The 27,149-nt window shown below is 40.0% G+C and overlaps 1 protein-coding gene across 1 annotated transcript in view; it reads left to right on the top strand.

Moving 5' to 3' along the window:
* The first annotated feature begins 13,725 nt into the window (after positions 1-13,725).
* LOC117820808 (glypican-6-like) overlaps positions 13,726-27,149 on the top strand; it is a 123,497-nt gene continuing 110,073 nt past the window's right edge. Inside the window, exon 1 of the mRNA XM_034694748.1 lies at positions 13,726-14,295. Within this exon, the coding sequence (XP_034550639.1) occupies positions 14,145-14,295 (151 nt within the window). The 5' untranslated portion in view covers positions 13,726-14,144. The remainder of the gene's footprint in view (positions 14,296-27,149) is intronic.

The raw sequence follows: 27,149 nt of genomic DNA on the forward strand, positions 1-27,149 counted from the left end.
TCAATTCCTGGAATTCATCAACCACCACCACCAGTGTCTGGACTCCATGGGGGATTTCTTCTGCTGCCAAATTCAGACATCCTACGCTCACAAAATTATCCCCATAGAGTCCTTACGCCAAAGATTTCTGTCAAATTTCATTATTCATTAAGATGTACTAAGTAACCTTTAATCTTCAAACTGTCTCTCCTGATTGAAATGAAACATGGGTCAAACTCGAAAATTGAAATACACATGAAATACATATTCCTCAAATATGCTTTTTGTCTCAGCAGTTACTTGTAACCATGCTGATTTACATTTAAGTATTCATTTTTCTGAGAAGTTTAGTTTTAGTTAGTTATTTGAAAATTAAATGAGAGTATGTGATATCATAATTGACAGATCTGTTGACGAACATGAGCTCCTTCAGTGTTCTTTACCAGACGAACACAAGAACCTGTTCTACCGTGGAATGTACCGATCTGAGGGATCTCTAACAGGAAATGTGTGTTTTGGTTAGCAGAAAGGGTCAGTCAAGCAACAGCTCTGCCAGCAATATAACTTCTGCACACGCATCAGCTCCACCAGTGCGATATGTCAGTGCCCATGGAGGTCCTCTTTTGGCTCCACATCTCACAGAATGAAGAGATGGGGGTATGCTGTTAATATTAACATACGGTCAGTGGTTTTTCCTTTAAGAGACAGACATAGCTTTACTTACAATCCGTTGTTGAAATGTAAAGCCCTGACTGTATAATATGTGGCATTTATGAACAGTTGAATGAGATGTGAAGGATAAACCTAATCTGGCCCTGAAGCTCATTGATTTTACATTGCATTTGTTATTTGACATTTGTGTGTGTCTATAGATTTACACACCCCTCATTTTCCTGACATCTTGTGTGCCATTATGCCTCAGCTCCTGTGAGCAATTGACATTAACTAATCACTCAGCTTAGTGCATGTCTTAGAGAATTCATTTGACATTTAAAACAATCACCATGTTGTACATACATGCACGACATCACTTGGATCTGTACTGAAAGTTGCATGGTTCCATTGACGCTGACGCAGGCTCCATCTGAGAGTGTGTGCCACTGACTCATTATGCTGCATTAGATGCCCCAGGAGGGGGGAGGGGGCAAAGCTTGAAGGATTGCACAGCATATTAAATCTGTCTCGCTGAATATCAGTAGAATGAAACCTTCCCGTGAAGCTCCGAATGCAGATGTTAAATAACAAGGCACAAGTTGGAGAGGAATGACTTTTAACTCGCATGCAATCCAGGGACATGAAGTGCAGGCAACGAAATGAAAGATAAAGAAGCAGGTTAATGTGATGTTAATTTTAGTTTGAATGGGTGAATTTTGTCCCTTTGTGAGTCACTGTTTTGAATGCAAAAATAATTAATCGCAGAAGAAAACATATTAACTCATCATTTAATCCAATTACGAACACCTGCGTAAGTAATCAATCTTCTGATGTTTGCTAACTCTGCAGAAACACAGTGAAACGATCTTAATTTCTGCTGAGTGTTTGCACTCGAAACAACGCTTTTAAAACAACCCGCCCATAAAAGAGTCCAGACTAGACTGGGGCAGCCGAGGCCATTAGACCGAGGATAAATCATTGAAATGGTCCAGTTTAATGACAAGACACTTATCTTTATGTGCTAATCTGCCCAGCTTTATTGCTCTGGCCTGGCTGTTTGGTAGTGTTTGCAGGTTCTGTCAGGCGGAAGTCCTCCCAGTTTAAAGCGTCACATTCAGATGAGACTGAAATCTAATGTTATGAGAATGCTGATTCTCTCTTGAAATCAGCTGACTACAGGGAGGAAGAAGTTTGGGCGTTGATAGATCTGAGAGGGTACTGATCCAGAGCTGTAAATTTTGATGTTAGAATTTCTGCTTTAATGTACATTATGATACTTTTTTCATAAGCCTCTGCAACTTTCCATTCAGGCAAACGCCGGATTCATCATGGAGAAAATCAGTTGTGTTGTTTGCTGTATTTGCATAATGTAACTGTTTATTGTTCTCCATTATATAATGGATCCATTTCTCATAGTCAGCCAAAGACATGCCCCAAAGACATGTTTGTTTCGAATGCAATGAAAAATCGCTGAGGTGATGAGGACTGAGTAATGAAAATTCAGGCTTTCTTTGCCTCGGGCTGCTGGAGAATGAGTGGGACCTCTCTGGCCATGGAAACTTTATTGGTGAACCTCATCAGGAGAGGTGTGCTGACGCTGTTGAAGAAAGAAGAATTTTATCACACATGCTAGTCAAAAGTTATCTGAATATATGACTTTAAGGGAATTAATCAACACCTCACAGTTCACACAAGTTATTTTTGCACCAGATGGTGCATATGTCAAAAACATCTACTCTACAGCAGTACAGTGATCACCACTATGATCTTGAACTTAGTGGAATAGTAGTTTCATCCCTGGCACAAAGAATGTGGAAGACACAGAAAGGATAGACTCTGTCTTTAATTATATTTATTTTAAACGGCATTAGCAGCCTCAGTTAATTGCACTTACACAGCTATGACTGACGCATGCAACACTTTTCAGCCACGATGGCATCTAGTATTTTTTCCTTGTTAGCAGAGGTATGCACTCCCTAAAACGAAACTGCCATTTTAGATGCCAATCTCGAACCAGCCATCTGACAACGACATGGTCTCTGGGATCGATGGTCATTTTTTTGAAGGACTTATGATATAGCAAGCATTTTGCAATAAAAGACCTCAACCATAACTTCTGTTTTTCTGTGTTGCCTCTTTTCACAGTCTGATCACCCTGAAAAGTGAGACTGTGCATTGAGAAATGTCATTTGAGAGCACATTATTAGCTGCACTTGCATGCAAGGGTTCGTTTCAAGGTATTAATTAAAGCTAAATCAGAGTCAGATGACCATGGATGGGTTACAGGATTACATTACAGTGAATGTGTTCTCATCCTTCATTCTTCACTCACACTGTTTATGTGCATAAAGCCAAAGCCCTCTGAAGTAAGTAAGTAATTATATACTTATTATTGGACAACAAAGTACTATCTTACAACCAGAACACTTCTGATACTGAAATCTGGCCCTGTACTTTCAATCACATGACAAATGTATCCTCCCAATGTGGTTGGTTTATTCAAGCTGCTAGATTCCTGGTCCTTCTCTCTGCTCTGCCATTGCCACCACTGCCCTACATAAGTACTGTGCTCAACCTTTCAGCCCCAACACCACACCAACATCCCCCCTGCTGGCTCTGCCTAGGGGTTAAGGATATTAACCCATCATTCCTGAATTACAGCATGCAAAAAATAAAACTGCAGAAGTGTTAGGCAGCAGTGTGAATTTGTATGGTGCGCCGTTAGTACCAAAACAAAAGCTTCATAAAGCAATACGGAAATCCAATCCATAGTCTGTCAGCACTATAGACTGTATATATAATGGACAGTGTTGCTCTACCTTTTCCCATTGTACGGTTTTGAAGCCAAAATATCCTGTTCCAGAAAGCTGCCATCTTTTACATTTTCTCCAGCCAGAGTCTGCGCAGTAGGGAATTTGTGTGTTTCCACAGTAACAAGCTCCGCCCTACAGCGTACCATCCCAAGGTCCTACGGAGTTTCTTCGAAAGCTGTCAATCAAAGCAAACCCAGAAGTAAAACCCCGTTTTTTAACCTCTGATAACTAACTAAAATAACTTTTCAGAAAAAAGAGGCCTTGAACTCAAAACAGTCAAATAATAACTACATATCACCACAGCATATGGATGTGAGAAACATTTGTACGACGTGTATTTATTTTTTAAAGTTTGAACAGGAGACAGAGTTTTTGACCTATACTGCAGCCAGCCACTAGAGGGAGCAGTTTTTGTGGCAGCCTCACCTTGAGCCGAGCGACACATTTTACATACAGTCTATGGTCAGCACTGACTCCAACTGGTTACTAGCCGGACTGCCTGCTGTAAAGATATTGGAAAGGCAGTTTAGGAGGCCATAAAGAGATTTCACAACACTCCGAGACAGTACTGACCCAGTCTATGGACAAGTTAAGTTGCTATTGCTAAATCTGTATCGCTTTATGAAGCTTTTATTTTGGTATTTCTGCTAGGCTGCAGAGTGAATTTGCATATTAGCTAAATATTTAGGATCACAGAGCAACATTTAACATTCAGATTTAACAATCAACATTTCTATGTAAAATTTAACATTTAGATTTAACATTTAGATTTATATTCAACATTTATTTTAGATTTAGATTTAATAGTGATAGTAACAAATCAATTTTTCACAACCAAATTAAATGTGAAGAAGATCACAAATATTGCTCTAAATGTGACATAAAATGTGACTTTAGACTATGTCTTTATGACAATTTGGAGCTACATGTGGAGAATTGTTGCTGTTATTTTCAGTTTGCACAACTTTAAAAATGGCGCCCGATAAAGGTTATCAGGTCAGAAACTAGCCGCCAAAGACAGTCTACATTCAGCTGCTGCAATAAACATTTCAAACCATTAAAATGTGAGTCGTCTGACTCAGCTGTCTGAACTTTATCCTTATTGGTAGTATATTTGTAAGATTTACTTGTCTTTTGTCAGATTTTTTGTTCTTGGAATTGGGTGTTTTTCATGAGGAAATAATCAAGGTTTGCCACATTTCATCCAAATATTAAGGTTTCTTTTTTACTCTGTCATTTTTGAAACCAGCTAATAAACATCCCAATATTAATGAATGACAACAGCACATTATTACCAGTTCTTGAGTCTGCACTGTAAGATATGCAACAAGGAAAAACTCTCAGTGAAGCTGTAGAACACGCTGATTTAATTAGAAACACTTGATGTGATTTCAGGAGGCAGCAATTAGTTTTGTTTCATTTGTTGAATGTAATTAGTTTTTTCTAGACATGATTATGGTCCTCGTTATAGAAAAGTGTACAAGTGAAACATTTTTGCTTTCAGTTTTTTTTAAATCAAGTTAACCATGCAGGAGTACAATTTAAACTAATATTGCCATGTAATGAAATCTACATAATTTACATCAGCATTGCATCCCATTAAGATACCTTGTTATTGCAGCTTCCATGTAGAACTGAGACTCATAAAACCAAATAGATTTGACAATAAGATAAAGATAAATAAATAAATATCTATTTGCATGACATCTTTTAAGTTTATGTTGTGTATCTTTTACAGTCAAACAGCCTAACAGGAGATACAACTGTCTCAACTTACAAGTGTCGGGACTCAATCTGTCCTTAAAAGGGTTCATTAGTTCATTTTGTCAGGAAAAAGATACCTTGGTCAACCTGATCTGGGTGGATAGTTGGCAGAAAATGCGTGTTCCAGTTACACAATCTGTTGACAGTATACAAGAAGGTAGCCAGGTATGAAGCAAGACCACCAGGGCCAAAGGTTGTCTCCACCAAGCAGTGACGTTGCTGAAAGGCCATATAAAGCAGAGAAGAGTGTGTGAGGCGGGTTCTTTGGTTTAGTTTGTCTTGCAGAGATTTGAACTGTATTCTGTATCTTCAATAAACCCGCAAAGGCTGCAAGTTGATTCTGTCTCCGTGTTATTTAATTAACATCGGGAAATTTCTCAACACAAGTTTTACCAAATTAATGGCATGGCTGACTTGATTGAAAGGGGGGCACCCTGTAGCTTTTAGCATAGAGGCTAAAAAGCCCGCCTCAACTCTACGTCTTTGTGTCATACTAGATCAACCGAAATTAGGTTGGGTTAGCATTTCAATATGGCAACCGCTAATGATCTGCTTCTAAACACTGCTTCAGAAACAAATGAGTCACGTCACGTAGTATTATACAGTCTATGGTGCAATCTAATAAAGGCAGAAAATGGCCAAAAATGAAACTTAACAATATAGTTACCATTGCTACATTTTTTGTTCGTCCAGCAAGTAGGCTGATAAGAATCGGCTACACTTTAAAAAGTAGACACCAATTACATAAGGACTAGTGACATCGACCTGTCCTTCCACCCACCGTTATGGGGAATGTAAGATCTATCTACGATAAGGTGGACGAGCTAACCCAGCACCAGAGGGAATACTGGCAGAGTAGCATCATGCTAACAGAGCTAACACTGGACATGAACGCCACATTGGAAGGATTTCACCTGCTGTGGGTGGACAGGATACAGGAGAGCAAGACTGAACTAACTGGGGAAGAAGGCCAGCTCAGTCCTGGACCCTGTGGAGGTGGTGGCTGACAGGAGAATTATGGCCAAGCTGTCGTCTCTGATGGACATTTTTTTTCTATATATATTCTTGCTGAAATTCTTGTACTGTACACCTTTTTGTTTGCTGCTGTAACTCCATGAATTTCCTCATTGTGGGACGAATAAAGGAGTATCTTATCTTATCTGAACAGGTGGTTGCACAAATTAGAATCCTAACAGGGTGAGCAGGACCTTAACCTGAGGCATGACAATGTTTACCACTTAAAAAAGGTATTTATTTTAAAACGGATTATCATTGACGTGGCATAGTCCACCTGAAATTGCAGACTTGTTATGTTGAAGTAGTTTGTGAGCTTCAGTAAGCACAAGGTTGTGTACAACCTCATGCTTTTAGTAAAGACACCCAGGGTGAAGTAGTCTCAGCTGGAGGTCTAGGCAATAGCAATTCAAGAGGAGCTCTACAAGTGTTACAATAGAACAGAGTAAACCTCAGCTAGTCTTGCACACAGTGGAGGGTTTGGTGCCTGGTAACTCATTTCACTGAAGGACTGTCTAATTGTTTTGATGACTAATTTAGCTTTGTGGAAGCCGGTGTTTGTTTACTCCTCTCCCTGTGGGTCCTCTGTGTCTTTGCTGAGACACAGCAGCTTGTTTCATTGGGAGTGTATTAAGTGTCCCTGTCCTCTGAGCATCTGTTCCCTGCAGCAGGAGATGTTACATCTACCCACAGCTCCAGACTACTCATGTTTTTACATCTCAGAGAAAATCTGAATGGGGACACAGTTGCAGAAGAAATAAGCTTATACAGCAACCCATACAGACAATTTCTCCCAGGAAGCATTTCAATTTTTCGATGCAGGAAAATAAAACTAAATATAGACATCAAATGAGATTTTTTTTGGGAGAAAAACAGTAAAACTTTTTTTCATATGCACTTATTTCCCAGTCTTTAAATGTTCAGAGTACCCCCCCCCCCCCCCCCCCCCCCCAGTGAAGAGTGGGTTGGTTTGGCAGGTTTAGAAGTTCACTGCATATAGTAGTTGAAAGCAGATGATTTATAGCTCACTCTTCAGAGGCTCTCAGTTTGAAGTAGGTTGGTTTGTGGTGACTCTTAAGCTTGAAGTGGGAAGAAAAAACAGATTTAAACTTTTAAAAGGTATTCTTATTATAAATGTCCTGTTTATTGTACTTTAAGGGGGTGTTTACAAGGTCTGTGCTGTTTACTGCAGAACAAACTCTTTGGCTTGGAGATCATCATGTATTTTTAAAAATTGGAGGAAGCAGCTCTCATTCAATATATTAACTTTTTTACGCGAGTGTTTTTACAAGACATAAAACAGGCCTCCCACAACATTATAATACCAAGACAGTATATACTCTGAAATAACATTTGTCTAAATAATGATTAAAGTCAATTATACATTTTTGTGCAACTGCTGGGATTGTAAAATATTACTTGATCATACAATGCATAAATGTTGGACAACATGACCATGCTCCAAACCGAAGCCAAAACATCCGGAGCTCCCTTTACCGACTGGCTTCTGGATAGGTCATAAAGCCAATCTCCTCCATGTTGACATGGATGGACGTGGATGTGCACTCAAAGGCAAAAGTAAGCTTTGAATGCACTTCCAGTAGCATTTTCTCTGCCATTAGAGCTAGTTTTCACCATGCTTATTTATGTTCTAGTGTTCTTTTTTCTGGGAAGTTTAGTTTTGATTAGTTCTTTGATGGGGTATAACATCATGATGGACAGCGCTGTTGACAAATAGGCTTCCTGTGGCACTAGGGACTAGTAAAGGACTAGCAGTGTCGATAGAAACACATGATAGAAAGGGTTACTAAACTTTCAGTTAATCTGAGTGTGTTTGTGTTTCAGACTGACACAAAAAGCTCTTACACTGTAGACCAACCAATAGTTGTTTTGCTGTATGCTATCTTTGGTAAATGGTAAATGGACTGTGTTTATGTAGCGCTTTCTCTACCTTTTTGACCACTCAAAGCGCTCTTACATTACATTCACAACACATTCATACATTGGTGGCACATTGTATAAATAAGCTTCATGTTTGTCCAACTGGAGGAGACGCAGCAGCATAGCCCGTCTTTAGATATAGTATATTTTCTTGACAGGCTATAATAGTGGGTAGGATTATCTGGTACACTCTTCAGTTGGCTCAGATCATATCTCATAGGCAAAGACCAGGCTGTTTCCATGGTTGACCATAAATCTCAACGGATCGCCTTGACATGTGGAGTTCCCCAGGGTTCGATTCTTGTACCACTATTAATCAACCTGCGTGGTCATGCTCCCTCAAGGTCATATCATACAAGACAGTAATGGTTCTAATCACAGTGACACAGACTACACCTAGGTTCACTCAGCTCCTCTGCCAATTGAATCAGGCCCTTTAGAATATCTCCAGTGATGCTTGGATGAAGTAAAGAGCAATACAACTACCTTTAATTAAACAAAGAGAAGACAAAAATCATTGGGTTTGGTGACTTAGGGTTGAAGCTCATTTTAATTCCAGTGATATACAGAAGAAAAAGAAGTTAGAAATGTTTGAGCTGACTAAGATCAGAGGTCAAGCGTCCTCATAAAAGAAATAACTAAATCAGCATTTTGTGTGCAGTCCAGACAAGACATATAAAAACTAATCATGCCTCTGGACTGGACTTCACAAAAAGACCCACACTTAAAGCTGCTGTTGGTAGTCACAGAGTAAACATCTGTTCAAAGAGAGGGATTTTGAATGTCAACACTATCCCTCCAAACCAGATTTCCTCTTAGCCCCCCAACACAGATCGGTGTGTGCATTCATGATAGTGCTGGACTCATAACCAATCAGAGGACCTATAGGGTCCGCCCCTTAACCAATTAGGACGGAGGATTGGAGGTTAGCTATGATTGGTCCGTCATAATGGGAATGAGGGGAATAATAACATTGCTTGATACAAAGGCATTGGAAAACGCAGAGATTTCGCCATAATCTCAAATTACTTCACTTACTGACGAGTACCGATGGATATTATGACCTTTTCTCCAAACCCATCAGGAAAAAAGGAACATTTTTTACACCATTCCTACCAACAGCAGCTTAAGCATAAATTAATCCTAAGTATTTGATATGTAACTTGTATAAATCAAATCAGTCTATATTTATGTGTACAGGGTTTAAGCTACCTATTGACTTATGATATGATAACATTACATCTTTATGACCTATGGTGAGTGCTTTTTGAATTCCAAAACTGTATTTTTAAACCATCCAGATGAACTGATCTGATTGCGGGTTGCAATATGAGAGAGCATTTAGAAGAGTTAGTAAGGATGCTCATCCAAAATAGCTGAAAATGTTAATGAACCATCCACTCTGTAGTATTTTCAGTATGGTCAACAGTGGCATACTCAGGTTGTTTGAGGAACAGGAGCAAAAAAGAAAGGGCACCTCCTTTCAAACACCTGGTACTCACAGTTTAGAGTGAAATGTATTTAGGCAGCATTAACAGGAAAAGGTTTGGGGTCCTCCCCCAGAAAATTTTGAGCAGCTAACACTGAATTCCTGCATTTTGGTGAATATTTAATTAATTGAATTATGGGAAAGGAATACACAAAACTATTTATTTATTTATATATTATTGATTATAGTACAAAATTAACACAACATAATGAAGTACATAGGTATCCATAGGGCACTTTTTTTTTTTTACGTTTTATACACTTGAGGGGTATCTGGAGGGCACTTTTTTGTGTGTTATGCACTTTAGGGTTATCAAGAGGGCACTTTTTTGTGTTATGCACTTTAGGGTTATCAAGGGGCCGCACTCCCCTGACCCCTCGAGTACACCACTGGTGGTGAATTACATGAATTACAGAAATAAGTATGACTTAACATCACAGTGAATTAATAAATAATTGGTTCATGAGACTGTCTCAGTGTGCGGCTTTGGCCATAACAAATACACATTTATGATATACAAAACCTCCCAAAACTAACGTCCCCCAAGGATACTGTCTGGGTCTCCCACTGTTTAGCCATTTTACACACAACTGTGCTTCAAATTATATCAACAATGACACACTAAAGTAATAGGACTGGAAAGTGTTAAGAGGGCCTATACTGGACCGACATGGATTATCTAGCCTTGTATGGTTTAATAAAACTTTTTGTTGACTTTGGGGAGACAAGGAATTTTACTCCCCCTCCAAAGATGGGTCCCATTAGAAGGTGAAACTAAGCTTTCAGCGGATCCGGTGCTGAGATGAATCATATCATTTGACATTCATTAACACGTCAAAAAAGAACAACAACAGGAGCTTGGAGTCAGTTTAAGCAGTTGACATTATCTGCCTGGTTTTATTAGATCATGCTGTCAGCTCTGGGATCTCATCACCTCCATGTCTGACACCTTTGTCGTTGCCTTGAATAAATACGTTTTTTTTTCTCCATTATATGAGGAGGGAGCAGCTGCCACAACTACAGGCATTTCAGACTGTGGATATTGGGGAGATATCAAAGCCCTTTTTAATGCCAGCCAGACAGAGTACTTTGTTCCATCCAACAATGAATAGTTTCCATGTTTGTTTTGTCATGACTCTAAAGAGGACAAGTAATCAGGTCAGCTGATTTTAATTGCTCGTCAATATTCTTCATGGTGACCGTCAATTTTCCTTCTGAATTAAAAAACCCTTTTCTCTTTCCCCTTATTAAAACTAATTAGAACTTATTTTACTCTTCTTTTGTAGTCACACATGCATTCATTGTAAACTAATACCTTAAAAAACACATTAGGGTTGGCACAAATTTGTGAAGTCAGTCAAATATGCAATCCTTACGTGCACACAATAACATTAATTTGGTTGAGGTAATAGATCAACTTGAAATTTGACTTTATAATCTCACTTTATGTATTTTCCAAAGGTATGAGGGGCTTCATGTACTTTGCCAGGCTATATTTGAACCAACTCCACTAAGTTCAAAATATAACATGCCTCTTTTTCTTGGTTGTATATTCTTATTAAGAGGCTGTCCCTAGTATGCCTAATCATGTGTTCTTCACTGGTATTGTCAAGTGTTTGGATTAAATTCTATTTGTTGCCTCCTGCTCTGTCAAGTGTTTGCCAAAGTTATAGTTTAGTCAACTTGGTGGCTGCAGTGTTTACTCTTCTGCCAAGTTATTTTTGTGCTTTGGCCAAGATAATAAAACTCCATTTTTAAATCATCTTCAGTCCCCTGCTTTTAAACTGCACTTGAATTTCCGATTGACCATTTTTTACACCTTCCTTTGGAGCAGAAGTGGATATACGACTGGCTGGAATGAGACCCCGGATAGGCTTATAACGCACACAGAGGGAGACAGCATTTCTAGCTGGTCTGGGAGTGTCTGGGAATCCTAAAAGAGCTGGAATAAGTTGCTGGAGAAAAACATGTTTTGGCAACCCAATGTATCTGAAAATAGAAAATACATACATCACAAGAGGCATGCGCAGGCAGCACTGAAGGCAGCACATATCCCCCCCACACACACATACACTTATACTCTTACTGAAAACCTTCCTGCAGTGTCTCACAGTCTCGTTGGCGACTTGACAGTTAGCTGAGGCTTTCCCATGAAATTAATTTTTTCATTGTATTAAAAAGTTTTCATTTGAATGAAACTGTCTCTCATGTCTCAAAGTAGGATACATTAATTAACCGAGACATGTACAGGTCAAAAAGTCTCATTAAAAAAGGAGCGCAGAGGATTCATGATGGGGAGCAGTTGGATGGCTTCGACCAACACTGTCAGACTGTAAGACTACATTTGTGCCTTAGATTCATAAAAATAATGTATTCAATTAGAATATATGTGTACATATATACATTATATTAAGCTATGTTTCTGGGCATTTTGCCTTTAATGGATAGGAAAGCTGGAGAGAGACAAGAAATGTGGGGAATAGAGAGAGGGACTATGGTCTCTGTATCTAGGCCGCACTCAGACCCCTATAGGCCAACGGCGCCCCAGAATATTTCTAATATTTGCAAAGACCGTTTGAAAATTAATCTAAACAAAGAAAACCTGTTCAACACAACCCCATTGCACAATCTGCACTTATTAATTTGAATATTTGATGCAAATATATTCCCTCTGCAGCAATTCCCTCTGAAACAAGCCAATGTCACTTCAAAGAACCTCTCAAAATGTGGTGTCCCATACCAATAGGAACCCTTTGAACAGTGATGGCAGCCATGTTAATCCACTGTTGATCTACCCTTGGATCAAGCTGTTCCAAAATCAATAAAGCCCATGAAAGCTGGCCTTCTGGTCTCCATCACATCCTTTACATCCTCTAGCTAATATACTTCAATACAATGGAATGTGGAAAAAAAAACTGTTGGCATTTACATTATGTGGATTTAGTAAAATCTCCATCACTGGATACAGAATGTATCAAAACGGGGGATATTCATATGATGCTCAAGCATGAAAAAATAAGAAAATCCACTATATTCTGTTTTTTATTTATTCAGTCACTTAGATATAATATGTGCTCAAATTTGGTAGCCTAATAGTTGTGGTGCATATTCCACACTACTGGAAGGTAAAAAACAGGCTAAATTAATCTCCCCCACCATGACAGGTAGCAAAGGTATAGTTCCTATGCTTGATGTGACATCAAAATACACATAATTAGCCATAGAAAACATGGCTAAGGGCTCAGAAGCAGTAAACATGAGATATGCCTCATTCTACGGAACACACTTTAGTATCTTAATTAGGCTAATACCCTAGCTAACGTTAGCCCACTTATGAGCTTTATGCTACCAATATGTAGCTTCTGGGTTACCTTATTGCGTCCAAAACCATAGACTGTATAATAATGGACGTAGTATCTGTGACGTCACCCATCTGTTTGTGAAGCGCTGTTGAGCGATTGTGACGTAAAGAGGCAGGCTTTGAGCCTCCTCGCCAACAGCTACAATGTTCCCACCTGTCAATCAAGTCAGCTGTGCCTCTCATTGGAAGACTTGTTATTTAAATATCTTATAAATTGCTGCGTTAGAAAAAAATTCACCCCCGTACAGTGTGTGTGACGATCGAGAAATGAGCTATCCAGACTACACTCTTTTGTTCCAGGCTGTAAACATGTTTATTTCTGCTGTAAAGATCGTCTTTTTTTAATTGGTGTGTATGTGGTTTCTGGTACTTCCAGAGCCAGCCTCAAGTGGATCCTCGATGAACTGCATTTTTTAGCACTTCCGCATTGGACTCATATTTTTAGACCGGAGGTTGCCGCTTGGCTTCAACACATTTTCCAAATTTCCTTACATGTCTATTTGAATTACAGCATTGCGTTGTTTTTTTCTGCTTATGTGAAAACCCCTACAGAAATAATTTATTTTGAAACTTCCAATTCAAATAAAATATATATATCCCATATCATGCATTTGACGTGATTATTATATGATGATTATTATCTATTTTTTTATCTTTTAGTAGGTGCCAACCATAGACTGTATATTAAAGGTACCAACGTGCAGCCCCCACTGACATGGATGAGGCTTGACTCCACTCCATATTTTGTTTCTCGCTCAGCCTCGCCAGTATATCTGATCTGAACACCGCGCGCTCCTCTCCACACAGCATTTCCACTCCAGCACAGCGACCAGAAGCTTCGTCTGTCTGACAGAAGTTGAGTCAACACGCTGGGAAACGTGCCTCCTGGATTTATCTGGCACCTCCACACTCACTGTCTTTTTTTTGTGCAGCTCCGGGGGACTTTTCCTTATCATTGTCGCTTACCGTCGACCCCGTTCTGCTCTTGGACATGTGTTTATATTGGCACTAATAGTTGAGTTGCAACCATTAACCGCCCGGTCATTAAGTACCTGCAGATCTGCTGCAGGGGAGTTTCAGCAGCACGCGGGACCCTACAGAGAATAAGGATATTCTCACAACGTGAACAATGCTCAGAATACAGACTATCATTTGCACTTTTTCTGTGCTGTCTGTTGCAGCCAGAGCTGATTTTAAAGCGCGGAATTGCAGCGAGGTGAGGGAGGCTTGCACCGGGAGAGGCTTCAGCTTCGCGCATGTTCCTCTTCAGGAGATCCCAGGTAAGGCTGGACTAAATGACACCTGTCAATCAGACTCGGTAAACATAGCCAGAGTCGTGTAAATAGATGCACTTTGCAGATAGAAATATGTCTTTGAGTGGAAAAGTTAAATTTCTCAATTTATCAAGTGAAAGATTTATTATGATGCATTCTTTAACATGAGGGCTTTATAGATGTAGCATACTGTGAGCCTATCACTGCATCAGACCAACCGGTTACATCTATATCACCTGTCAAAGTTGCTTCCACTGAACTCAGCCAAAGTTTACACACAGGAGATTTCTCAATTACCCAAAATATTCCTAAATCACTTGACTGAATGTGCAACCTCCTGCACCCTTAAGCTGGCCACAGCAAAGTGACAGCCCTTCCCCTCATTTGAAACACCAGAGCACACAATCCTGAGGCTATCAGTTTATAAGAGACTACATTCATGCTGCGATAACAATATATCCCATCAGCCGGCATCAATAACTCAGTGATTGTGCTAAGACTCCCCCCAGGCAGCAGCAGATGTGGTGAGATCTGTCTGCCTGTGTCCAGTAGAGGTCTCTGACTGTGCAAACCAAGCAGAGATAATGAATGGTCAGCTCTGCAGGTTAACTCCTGCTGGCCTGTGAAAAGGAAGTGATAAGGTGAAATGCTTTGGCAGCAGTCTATAACTAGGATGAGTCACCCATTGTGCATAATTACAGAAGCTTCCCTTTTGAGCAATTAATTTAAATACCGTTTTAATAACTTATAAAGGAATTTATGCCTCTTTGCATTACGGATGCATGACTCTGGAGCCTATGAAGAAGACTGTGACTATAAAGATGCAATTCAATTTGAGTAACTGTCAGGAAATATAAACTAAAGAAAGAGTTAGAAAACTGTATGAAATTAAGATATTACAGAAGTGGACAAAACTTACTGTTGAAGCGGTTCAGGATATTTGAATAGAAAGAGAGGCCCTGTAAGTGTCAGCTATTAAATTCATATACTTTCCATAATACTTGCACGTTTGTGCAATGTAAATATGTCTAAATCTGCAGAGAAGTCAACAGGAATGAAATGTGTTTTATTCCAGATGATTCTTCTCTCTACGTCGTCATTATTATGCTCTAGAGCCAGCAGTTCTCCCTATAAAGCCATGAATCTGGCACAAGTAAAAGGCTGCATATTTGATAACAGGCGCACCTGTTCAGAGCTTGGTTGAATAACTACCTGATTAAAGTCCCTGACATCACAACTAATCTGCCAAATGAGTGCAGAATTCAATCTCTCTCATCTCCGAGTGATGTCACCCTGAATGAATGTCTTTTGATCTGCTCTATGAATGAGCCATAACCTTACATGTCTGCCGGATAGACAAGGCATTATCAACAGCTCAGCAAATTCACACACTGATGGCCGTGCCCTTCAAGACTTCGCCACTTATTGCCTCCTCTCACTCATGCAAACAACAATCGAGCTTAGACACATCATGACGAAAGTATTGAAGTACCTTTCATTTAAAGGTTAATTGAATAGCTTGCCATTTTAAGTGTCCATTCAAACCTTCTCACAACATGTTATTTAACTTTAATTAAATTGTTTCCTGTGTGCTGACAGAGGGCAGATTGACACTTTAAGTCTCTCTTAAAGCTCCAGTGAGGAATTTAAAGCTGGTTATGAAACAGAATGAAATCAGTACTGATGCCTCTTAATCATCTACAAAAGCAAACAAGACCTTCAGCTTAAAGATTGCCTTTTTCCATAAAGTTATTTTTAATGCCCTGAGTCGGCTGCTGCAGCGTAGGTGTCAGATAAAGTTATTATCGTAAAACTTGGTGTATAAGACGCACTTTTAACAACTTTTTCATCATCTAAAAAGTGAGCTACATCCTATGTACCGGTGCAGTCAATATACCAGCATAAATTGGAAAGAGGTATTCTGTTGTGCTACAGTATTTTACTCAAAAGACCGCTTCAGTTAGCAAAGCATGGACAAGGTTATGTTTTTGAGCATTTTTGCTTTTATTGGATAGGACAGCTGAAGAGAGACAGGAAATGTGGGAAGGAGAGAGTGGGGGAAGACCAAGCAGCAACCTCTAGTCTCAAAATATGAAGCCCATGTGGAAGTGTTATAAACTGCAATTCATCGAGAATCCGCTTGAGGCTGGCTGCAGAAACACTGGAAATCACATTCACCAATTCAAAAAAGACAATCTTTGCAGCATTAATAAACATGTTTACAGGCTGGTTCAAAAAACGGCTTGGCCCTTCGAAGCTAATTTCTCTATCGGCACACACTGTACGGTGGGTGATTTTTTTCTAACGTGACGGTTCAGAAGATATTAAGATTACGAGTTTTTGCCCAAATAAGGACATGACTGACTTGACTCCCGGACGGAAACACATAGCTGTTGGCTAGGAGGCTCAAACTCCGCCCCTTTACGTCACTCTATGCCTGATTGAGTTCCACATTTCCAATATGGCTGCCGCCGTCGAATGGCTTCAAAACAGCGCTCAGGAACAGATGGGTGACATCACGGATACTACGTCCATTATTTATACAGTCTATGGGGAAGACGTGCAGCAAATGGTAGAGGTCAGGAATCGAACATGCGACCGCTGCCACGAGGACTATAGCCTTTGTATATCAATCAGTCAATCAATCTTTATTTATATAGCGCCAAATCCCAACAAACGTTATCTCGACGCTTTTGCAAACATAGGAGGTCTGGACCGTACTCTATGTTAAATTATTAACAAAGACCCAACATCAAGACAGGATAAAACTCAGTCTTATCTCATGTTAATCCACCATGAGCATTGCACCTCGCAGTATGTAGCTAGTTACAGCGGCAAGGAAAAATCTCCTTTAACAGGCAGAAACCTCTGAGTGCACACTTAAACCGCATGGCCAGAGGCGTCACTATTACTGCTTTTTCCCCTTCATTAGGTTATAATCATGCATTTAAAGAAAAAGGTGGCATACTATTAAGTAAATACATCTTGTAGACTGCTGGTTTGATTAAAAAAAAACTCCTCAATTTAAGACAACAAGTGACCAGTGGAGGGGTCCGTCCGTACCTCACAACTATCAACACTACTTTAAGCTGTGTCCAACTGCTGTATGGGTAGAAGGCAGGATGGTGAAAACAGATGACACTCGGGAGAGCTGCACAGCTGCATAGAAACTGCACATTGCTGAATGCAATGGAAGTTCTTCATACAGGAACCCAGTTTAAACCCTTTTTTTGGGAGCCCCCAAAACAGACTGTCTTATCTATTAGTGCAACTTCTATTCCAAATTTTACTGTAACGGCATGCTGCAGAAACAGCCGGTTTTACATTTTCTACTGCAAAGATTCACAGTGAGTTTTATGTTCGACTGTTAAGAAAACACTACTTTACTGCACTGAACACAGGAGGCAACAGAATCCACACAAGCCAAAATTTCCTTTCAGGAGCTTTACAGTACAGTTTTACCTATACAAAAGTCAAGTAAGATAAGAAAAACATAATCATTGTTGAGATCTATGAAATCTAGAAAAAGGAACATGTTTGAGCTGATATATATTTTCATTTAATTGACATTTGCTTGAGTGCACTGTTTCCAATAAATCAATCAATTTATCACATTTTGAAACTACGTATAATCTTCCATAGCATCCATTGACAAAATGTATATGTGCTTTCCACTCCTTTAAGTGCACCCAGTCAGTATATTACCCACTCCAAGAGATTTTCTGTGTAGTCCAAGCCTTTGTGCAACATTTATATGTATTTATTCCATGCAGCAGGTTTAATATGAGCTGTTGCGGAGCTGACACTGCAGGGGTTAACAGCGCCCATGTGGCAGCCTGGGAGCATCTCCAGTGATGACATTACTTTTCAGATAATATTCCTTATACTTGTGGATTAGCAGCTCCTTGTGGGACTCTGCTTTGAGAGGCTCTCAGGCTTCTCGTGTAGCTTATTGTTTCTGTCAGCCGTATAGCTGCCATCACTCTGGTAACTCTGATTATTTGCAAGAAAAAACATCAGCCCTCATGTTAGCGGTCAGACTCGTCAAAGAAGCTTTCACTTCATCTTCATGCTGTATGTTCATGTCAGACTGCTGCTCTGTGCTGTGAGATTTCTGGAAATCTGATGCATGGTATTCAAAGTGTTCAACAGAAACATGTGTGGCTGTCGCTGCTTTTAGTGTAAGATGTCTTCAGTGACTATGTTGGACATCTGTTGAAAACAAAATGTGTGCCACTGATTTTGATCCCATCATACTGCATGTTTTGTGGCCAATATAAGATCTAAGTATACCCATTACAGATAGAGAAATATCAGGTAGTTCTGTCCTCAAATACACTCCTCAACCACTGCTGCAGGATTTCATAAAAAGCGTAGTATCCCAGTATTCTGTTGTTCCTTTTGTTTGGTCAAACAGAAGCAACCAGGTCAGGTGAAATGACTGCAGGGTTATGACAGAAATGTTGTTATGATCCGAAGCCTAAAGGCTCAGCGGGTGCAGTAATTCCACAAGACTAAGCCGATGCTTCTGCCTGCTGACCAAGCCGCACTGGAAGCTGTCAACAGCTACAAGGTGGAGGCATTTAGAGCATGAGAGCATGAACTTGTGGATTGCTCTTCAAGTCTTTGAGTGTTTGCACATCTAAAAACACCCTGATAATCTCCCCCTCCATAGCTGATTTATATTTAATTCAACTGCAAAACACATTCACGTAATTTTAGCTTTATTTGTTGCTCTAGTTAAAGATCAAACCTGCACTCAGCCTTGCCCCCCTGCTGTCTCAGTTTCACTCTAGATTACCAAACGTCTGAGACAAGATGGGAAGATATGGAAATGGAGTCACAGAGCAGACTGCTGGATTCAATGGAACTTCTTAGCATGTCACACTCTGTGCTATCGTTTGACGTCCAGCTCTGTTTACTCCCTGCCAGGAGGTGGAGGTGGGACAGAAATAACGGCGCTGATATTTTATGTGATCCTCAGCCGCCTGCACAACGATGCAAATGATCTCTGGTGGAGCGTGTGATGTGCACAGGTTCTCTGCTGTCATGTAACGGGATGGAGAGGATTAAAAAGGGCTAAATGGGAGTGCATTCAGAGGGAAGGGCCGGTTGTTACCCCCCTTCAGCATACGCCTTTATTACTGTGATGCATTGTCAGATTATTGCGACCTTCCTGTCAGTCTCATGCAGAAACAGATTGAGAAATACAGCCATGGCAGTGAATTAATGATGGCTTGATTGTTTCCATCCCATCTGCAGGCATCAAAATATTTGTGATAAAATATCTAATAATTGCCCTTTATGGAATTATTGTTTACTATATGGTAGCACTTGTATTTTAGGCTGTATCCTGCAACATAATGTAATGTGAATGTTCCCCACTGAGAGGCAGAGGGGGGAGGCACTATCAGGGGAGAATCATCCAAACAATCATCATTTTCTCCCGCTGCAGAGGGGATTTCTCAAACGCCGCCTCCATCTCTGTGTCATCAATCATGCTCATGAATGCCAAAATGGCCTTGTGATGGCTCCTCTCTGCAGGTGGTCCCTCTGAGAGCCGCAGGAAACATTGTGTCCTGCAAATGGTTGTGGAGCTGCATGGAGAGCAGAGCAACACAACACTCAAAGCATATTAGAAAGATAAAGGATGGAAATGTTTGATCGATTTAATTATTTTTATACGGTTTGTTGTTCTATATTTAAACGTAAGAGATCATTTTTGCATAATGATAAGATCTACTTTTATATATTGATTGAGAGAAAGAGAGAGAGAAACTTCTAGTCAGATTTGTAACACTTTTCTCACCTCTCATGTGTAACAGTGTCAAGCTCATTTTGAATGAAGGGCAGAGGCAAATAAAAGAAGTGAAAAGGGCACCAGCTGCATGCAGGGCAGCATACGCCAATGAAACTTGTTGTAGAATTGAGATGTAAAGCAGCCTGTAGCACAGCCTGTAATGCTCCCTATCTTGCTGTGTTCACTTGAGGCATTCCCATTTTGCCCCATAATTTTGGCTTTCTCCCTTTCAAGAGTGCCCTGTAGGGCATATTATTATGTTCTCTCAACATGAAGAGTGTCCCGGGTGCACTTGGCCAATGTAATTGCATTCCCTTTTTTATTTCTTAAAATAATTTTGTTGCTTTTAAACATATCTAGGTTTTTTATTCCTTATGTGTTTTATTAGTTTTCTGTTTTGATTTTTTCTGCTTACATGTGGTGTCAGCCTCAGAGGGTCTTATTGTTGATGTATTATATTCGGTCAATTACACAAATGGAAGTTGACATATATAGAAAGTTTGATTGATTGTTAATTGAACATCAGGTCTTAATGTTACAGATCCTGTAACACTCAAGTGTCTCTTCTTACTTGAGTTCTCCTTTTGTTCCTTCCCTAGCAAAAGTACAGAAGCTCATTTATCCGTGTTTGACTTTCAGCATGTGACCCCCTCTATCCAACGCTTTTACAAACAATCCTCTATGTTAAATTATTAACAAAGACCTCAAAATCAAGACAGGATACGATCCAGTCCCCTCTTACTGATAGGACTCGTCTCATCTCATCTCAATCTACCATGAGCATTGCACCTCGCAGTATTTAGCTAGTTACAGCGGCAAGGTAAAACTTCCTTTTAACAGACAGAAACCTCAAGCAGAACCAGACTCATGTTAGACAGCCATCTGCCTCAACCGAGTTGGGGTTGGAAAGAGGGATTGAGGGAAAAAGAGAGAGAGAGAGAGAGAGAGAGAGAGAGAGAGAGAGAGAGCGATGATAGTGATGAGACGGATAATAGTAGTAGTAGTACTAGTAGAAGCTGTTGCTGCTACTGGAGGCTGGAGAAGCTGGAGTCTGGAACCTCCACAGCAGCAGGACATCTGCAGCAAAGACTCGAATCAAAATATGAAGACGGTTAATTTTGTGTGCATATGTTGGTAACAATGTCAATCAAATGTAAACAAACTACACCCATACAGTCATTAAAAAGAAGATATTTATTGAATATGAAACTGAATAATTGAAACTCGGCTTTAACTTCACTTTCAGCATCTAGTCATAAATATGTATTGTTATTGAGAACTAAGATCTGATCACCTTAGAACATGAATAAATTTACATTTTTTTCTATAGGGTGATTGAAACAGGGCAGATTTGATAAATGTTTGGTGTAATGTTCGTTTTTGTTTTTTTTGTAGACTTTTCTCCATTTTTTGGTAGATGAAACTCTGATCTGTTGTTGAATATTTATCTCATCATCAGTTTTGCAGCAAAGCTCTGTTTCTGCTCCCAAAAGGAAGATAACATTTGAGTTTCTTTGGAAAAGTACAGAAATGTCTTCAGGGTTTCGTTTTTTTTCACAACACCAAAAGTAGCTTCTGGATAATATTTTCTAAACCTTAATCCTGTCTATGACCCAAACTTTCTATTTATTCTGTTTGTGGCCTTCAGCAGGGCTTATGTCCAACCCTCTGTTGCTCATAACCCTGGTTGCTGAAATGTGAATACAGCCTAAACAATTTAAAACATGCAGGGGCTTTGGCTGCCAATTGAGCACCTATTAGCAATGCTGTTTGTTTTGTTAATTCCCAGTGCATGTAATGTGAATAAGGGAATCATTATTCTGCTATTTTCAGTTCAATTTCCTTTATTTACACATAAAAGGCTGCTTCTAAGAGTCATTTCTGAATACATTATGTTTGGGAACACAAACACATGAAAGAGTCTCTGGTTTATTGGAGCTTGACCAAATTAAGTTAACCTGACGCGCCTTTAATTACACAGTTCATCAGCAGCGGCTGTCATACAGGTTGCTGAAGGAGCGATGCTGGAAACACAGCCATGAAGAATGAATGTTTGTCAGACTCATTGGAGATAAAACCACTGTTAAAAACAAGGAAATGGATAAGCAATTCCCCTGAGAGCACATGGCAATAGCTATTTAATGGTTGAAGAGAAATTTGAATGTCAAAGAATGAGCGTTCCTGCTGTCAACAAGAGATTGAATAGATGTAATTTTGATCTATTAGTTCCTGTCAACAACTGCCCAATTAAATTCCAACCTGGAGCCACTGAGAAGCAGCTCTTTGTTCCTTGTTTCAGAGACCACTTGAGCACACTCCTTTTTATCCCTTATCTTTTTACGTTTAGCCACTGAAGACTACAGTTAATGCAAGCTACATACCTGATTTGTTAATTAATTATAACACATCACACATAATGTAAGAGAAAATGTAGACTGACTGGATAGTTATGCAAATGAGAATCCCAACAGGGTGAGCAGGACCCTGACCTATGACATAAACAAGTTGACTCAAAATATTCATTCAAACATTAGCTTGCTTATAAATGAACAAGACTTCTGCAGGAATATAGGTTGTTGTTTCTTTCCTCATTCAGCTCTCCTTTATCTTCGGGCTTTGCAGTTTGATACATTATTTGTCTTTATTTCACGATTCTCAAGACCATCCTGAGAATGAAATTAACATTTTTGCCACAGTGTCAACAGGCAGAGATTAAATGCGCCTGACTCCTTGTCACAGACTGGTCTGATATGACGTGTGTTATCAGTTTGTCCCTGGCACAACTTGTACTGTTGAGATTTATCCCCTGGGGTGTAGGGTTTAGACCAATCAGAATCAAGTATTCCACACAGCCAGGTAATACTTTATTTATTACACACCTGTATTGAATATCCAGGTTTATTACTCTATCACTACTGCCAAAAGTCTTTCTCTATATTTCTCTGTGGCAGACGGCTGCTATCAAGAACAGACTGTTACTTGGGACAAGGCTCTGATCTAGGCTGTGATCTAGGCTCTGGAGGACTATTAATCCGTAGACAGAAGTACAGTCACATAGACATCAATCTGTTAATCATTAAAAAAAGAGATAAAAACAGAGCAGGATGGGTTCAATGACACAAAAGACTGTAGGCTCAAAGAAAATCAGGCAAAACTGAAGAAGAGAGAGTAAATAATAGATAGAATACAATGTGGAAAAGATTGCGTTTGAAGACTACTGAATAGAAGAGAAAGTCATAGGACTTCAGTTGTGGCAAACTCAATCTGGTTCTTTTAGGGATTGTCCAGACCTGTTCACCTCGTCTTAAATTGAAAGTTCAGTTTTATTTGAGTTAAAACGACAAAATAGACTTTGAAGATGGCTCTAGATATTACTGTTGCCACTATAGCAGTTACAACAGTAGGATCTGAAGGAATATATCCCTACTGGAAGAAATACCATCCCTTCAAATGAATTTCAACTTTTGCAAGTCGAAATTTCGAGTCAAGTCATTGATGTCTTGGGCAAGTAACTAAACTTGATATTATACAGTGAGCCCCAAAGTGTGAGACAAGGACCCCCAGCTGTAAAGGTTCAATTTCACTGTAACAACCCACTCACTGTACGCTATCCCTTAAGTCTTTTTCAACCTGATTCACTTGAGGCAGTAACATTGTTCCCTACTTCTAAGCTCAAAATGGAACTTTTCATTCCCTCAAATCAAACTGTAAAGTACTTCAGAGGTGTAACTTTGGATTAAGTTTGAGATTGTCTGTCATATTTCACTGTAACTCTGCCAGCAAATCCCAGACTTCTGCTTTTCTGGATGTATAAGATGATCACACGGACATATTTGGCACATGTCTGTTGGTTGATATCTGACTGCATTGTCTGATTCTATTATATTTACCAGACTTGTTTACACACTTTCACCATCTGGTCTCAAGCCTTCAGGACTGACTCTCTAGAAAACAATCCCCAGTGATCAATGTGCTTTTCTTCATTGACACGAGGATCAGTGTCATGGCTTTTAGCTGTGATGCGTATCTGGTTCTTTTCCCCGACCCCTCATCTGCCTGTCAAAACGTAGCCCATCGTGAAACAAAGCCCCCCTCCAATGCTTCTCTGCTGTCGTTGGATCTATCTTTAGCCTCACGTCTGCAACTCCTGCCTTGTTGACAACGTCTGACTAGACATGATGTGCAACTGGAGAGGATGTTTGCCTTTACACAGGACGTTTCAGTGTGCTTGGTCTCTGGAAGTGGACATGGGGAGCACATAGAGGACACTTGACTGTCGCAACGGGATCAGAGCTAATAATTGCCAATGTCAGTAAAGTGAACTGTAAATGCTGACTGAAAGGTAATGATCAGTGCAGGTCTCCAGGCACCTCCAGGTTTCCAAACCAGCTGCAACCTGTAGTGCTGCCTCTGCCATGCTCCACTTAGCAAACTTGTCGCAGAGGAGAGTGGCTTGCCTAGCTCCCGTCTCGGTCTCGGGGGCTTCCAGGCGTGCTGCCCATGTGGATCGAATATCCACACTAGTCCTCTCATGCCTCTGCTAGGCCTTTTTATTACATGCCCCTCCAATAAATATCAAAGGCAGACATAGTGCTACATGTGCTGATTATGTGCTGCTTGTCATTCTAAAATGTGCTGCACATGGTGTTAGGGAAAGCCATACATTAATCTCAGCTCTAGTGCTACTGGGGCACTTTGCAGAACGGTATGTATGGCACATGAATATTCCTCAGCTATTACCCTTGAGGTCAAACGTATTGTACTTTTTGGTCGTAAATTTATCTTGTTGGCAAAGATTTATACCAGGAACAGACTAGTCTTTGTGTTCTTATGTGTAGGGGACTGCCTCACTGTACCTTGTTGTACAGGGCCAAAACTTATTTTCGTTATTAATTCATCTGCTGATAACTTTTTCCGAAGCCAGAGGTAAAATTTTCAGTTATCTATGCTGTCTGACCATCATCCAAATGGAAAAATCTGACAGTTTATTGACCCTTTTCCCTGAACAAGCCTCAAATAAAAAAAATGGAAAGACAAAAAAGATGAGTCACATTTCTGGCTCCACAGTGTAGTCAATGGTTATCTGGATATCCAAGAATCAAGGTCAACTTTTATAGGCTAACTAGCCACCATAGACCATAGACTGTATGCAACATAGTTGTAATCTCAGTGATGTCACTCACTAATATCTGAAATGGCGTTGTGATGCCCAAAGATGGATATTGAATATCCTCATTTCAGCTATCTTCAGGCTATAGAAAAAATGAGGGACGTTCCAAAGCAACTCAGTTCCTAGTCTTTCAATGGATATAATCTGGATATAATCTGTCATCTGTGCTTCAATGGAAATCCAACTAGCCCACTAATCCTAAAGTAAGAAAACACTGAGAAAACAACCAAAATTTAGCATGATTTATTTAACATAGCTAAACATTAGATCCCAGCGGGTAAACACTGTCAAATTGGTTTGCAGAGTGTGGCTAACATTAGAAGAGCCAGCACCGCTAGCCTTTCAGTCCACCTTGCAGGTTAACATCCACATGCCTGTGCTGGTTACGCAGAGTGGTAAATGGATGTGTACTTTTTAAAAAAAAAATATTTTATTTGTAACTTTTGTAATGTAACAAGACAAAAATGGATGTGTACTTATATAGCGCTTTTCTAGGACCCTTTAGCATGTGACTGCTGTAGCTTGGATCAAACCGCCAACTTTCCAATTGATTGACAACCGACTGTACCCACTGAGCAACAGCCACCCCAGTTTAAGCGTACACACAACTTTATATCCATTTTCTAGACCACATGCTGCCACACCACAACGTGCCACTGGATGTAATCTGTCATCTGTGCTTGTTTAAATCTGGGTAGTAGAGCATTGTAGCATTTTGGCAATACTTTGTAACTTGGTGACTGTGCTACAGCTTGGATGCAACATTTGAGCAACATTTCTGGCCTACCATGATAAAAAAATATTAGTATTTCATTTAACTGACTAGTAATTCTGGTGCAGACTAGCAAGAGTGACGACATTTAATTGTTAGTCCACTAAACGTGCACGTCCGTACCATAGACTGTATATACAATGGACAGTGTTGCTTCGCCTTTTCCCGTTGTACGGTTTTGAAGCCAAAATAACCCAGTTTGAATGCGCAGCCATTGTGCAGCCAGAGTTTGCGCAGTAGAGAATTTTTGTGTTGCCATGGTAATTTCTGTGTTGCCACAGTAAGGATTCCTGCCCTACAGCGTACCGTCAAGAGATGCTATAGAGCTTCTCTCTACAGCAGCTGTCAATCAAAGTGAATCCCGAAGTAAAACCCCGTTTTTTTAAACCCTACTAACTACAAAAAAAAGAGAAACTTTTCAGAAAAAATAGGCCTTGAACACAAAACAGTCAAATAATAACTACATATCACCACAGCATACGGATGTGAGAAAAATGTGTACAACGTGTATTTATTTTTTAAAGTTTGACGGCAGCCCCATTCAAATGAATGGGGGAGACAGAGTTTTTGACCTATACTGCAGCCAGCCACTAAGGGGAGAAGCTTTTGTGGAAGCCTCACTTCCAGCCGAGCGATCGGACGTCCATTTTTTTTTTTACAGTCTATGGTCCCTACTGAAAACCAGCACCACAGTTGAGGCCATAGCATTTCTGCATTAGGATTGCAACAGTGTATGCCTTTCAAGCCTAAGAATAGGGGTCATTTTCAGCTTCAGACACAGCTTTGTAATAAAGTTTTATGATTTGGGGACCGCCCTGTGATAGGTTGGCGACCTGTCCAGGGTGTGCCCTGCCTCCCGCCCGAAGCCAGCTGGGATAGGCTCCAGCCCCCCGTGACCCCTAACGGGATAAGCGGTCAAGATTACGGATGGATGGATGGATTTGGGGACCATCAACCTGAAAGCAACATACCTCAAAACTATATTCCCACAAATACCCCTTCAAAACATTTTCCTCACAGTTACAGAGGACAGTTCTGTGTTTATATTTCACTCATCAAAGGCATTTTTTAAAATCTTACATAAATATTTCAATATAACAGTGTGCCATTGAGTCAAC

This window comes from Notolabrus celidotus, chromosome 10 (assembly GCF_009762535.1).
Source record: "Notolabrus celidotus isolate fNotCel1 chromosome 10, fNotCel1.pri, whole genome shotgun sequence".
NCBI classification, from domain to species: Eukaryota; Metazoa; Chordata; class Actinopteri; order Labriformes; family Labridae; genus Notolabrus; species Notolabrus celidotus.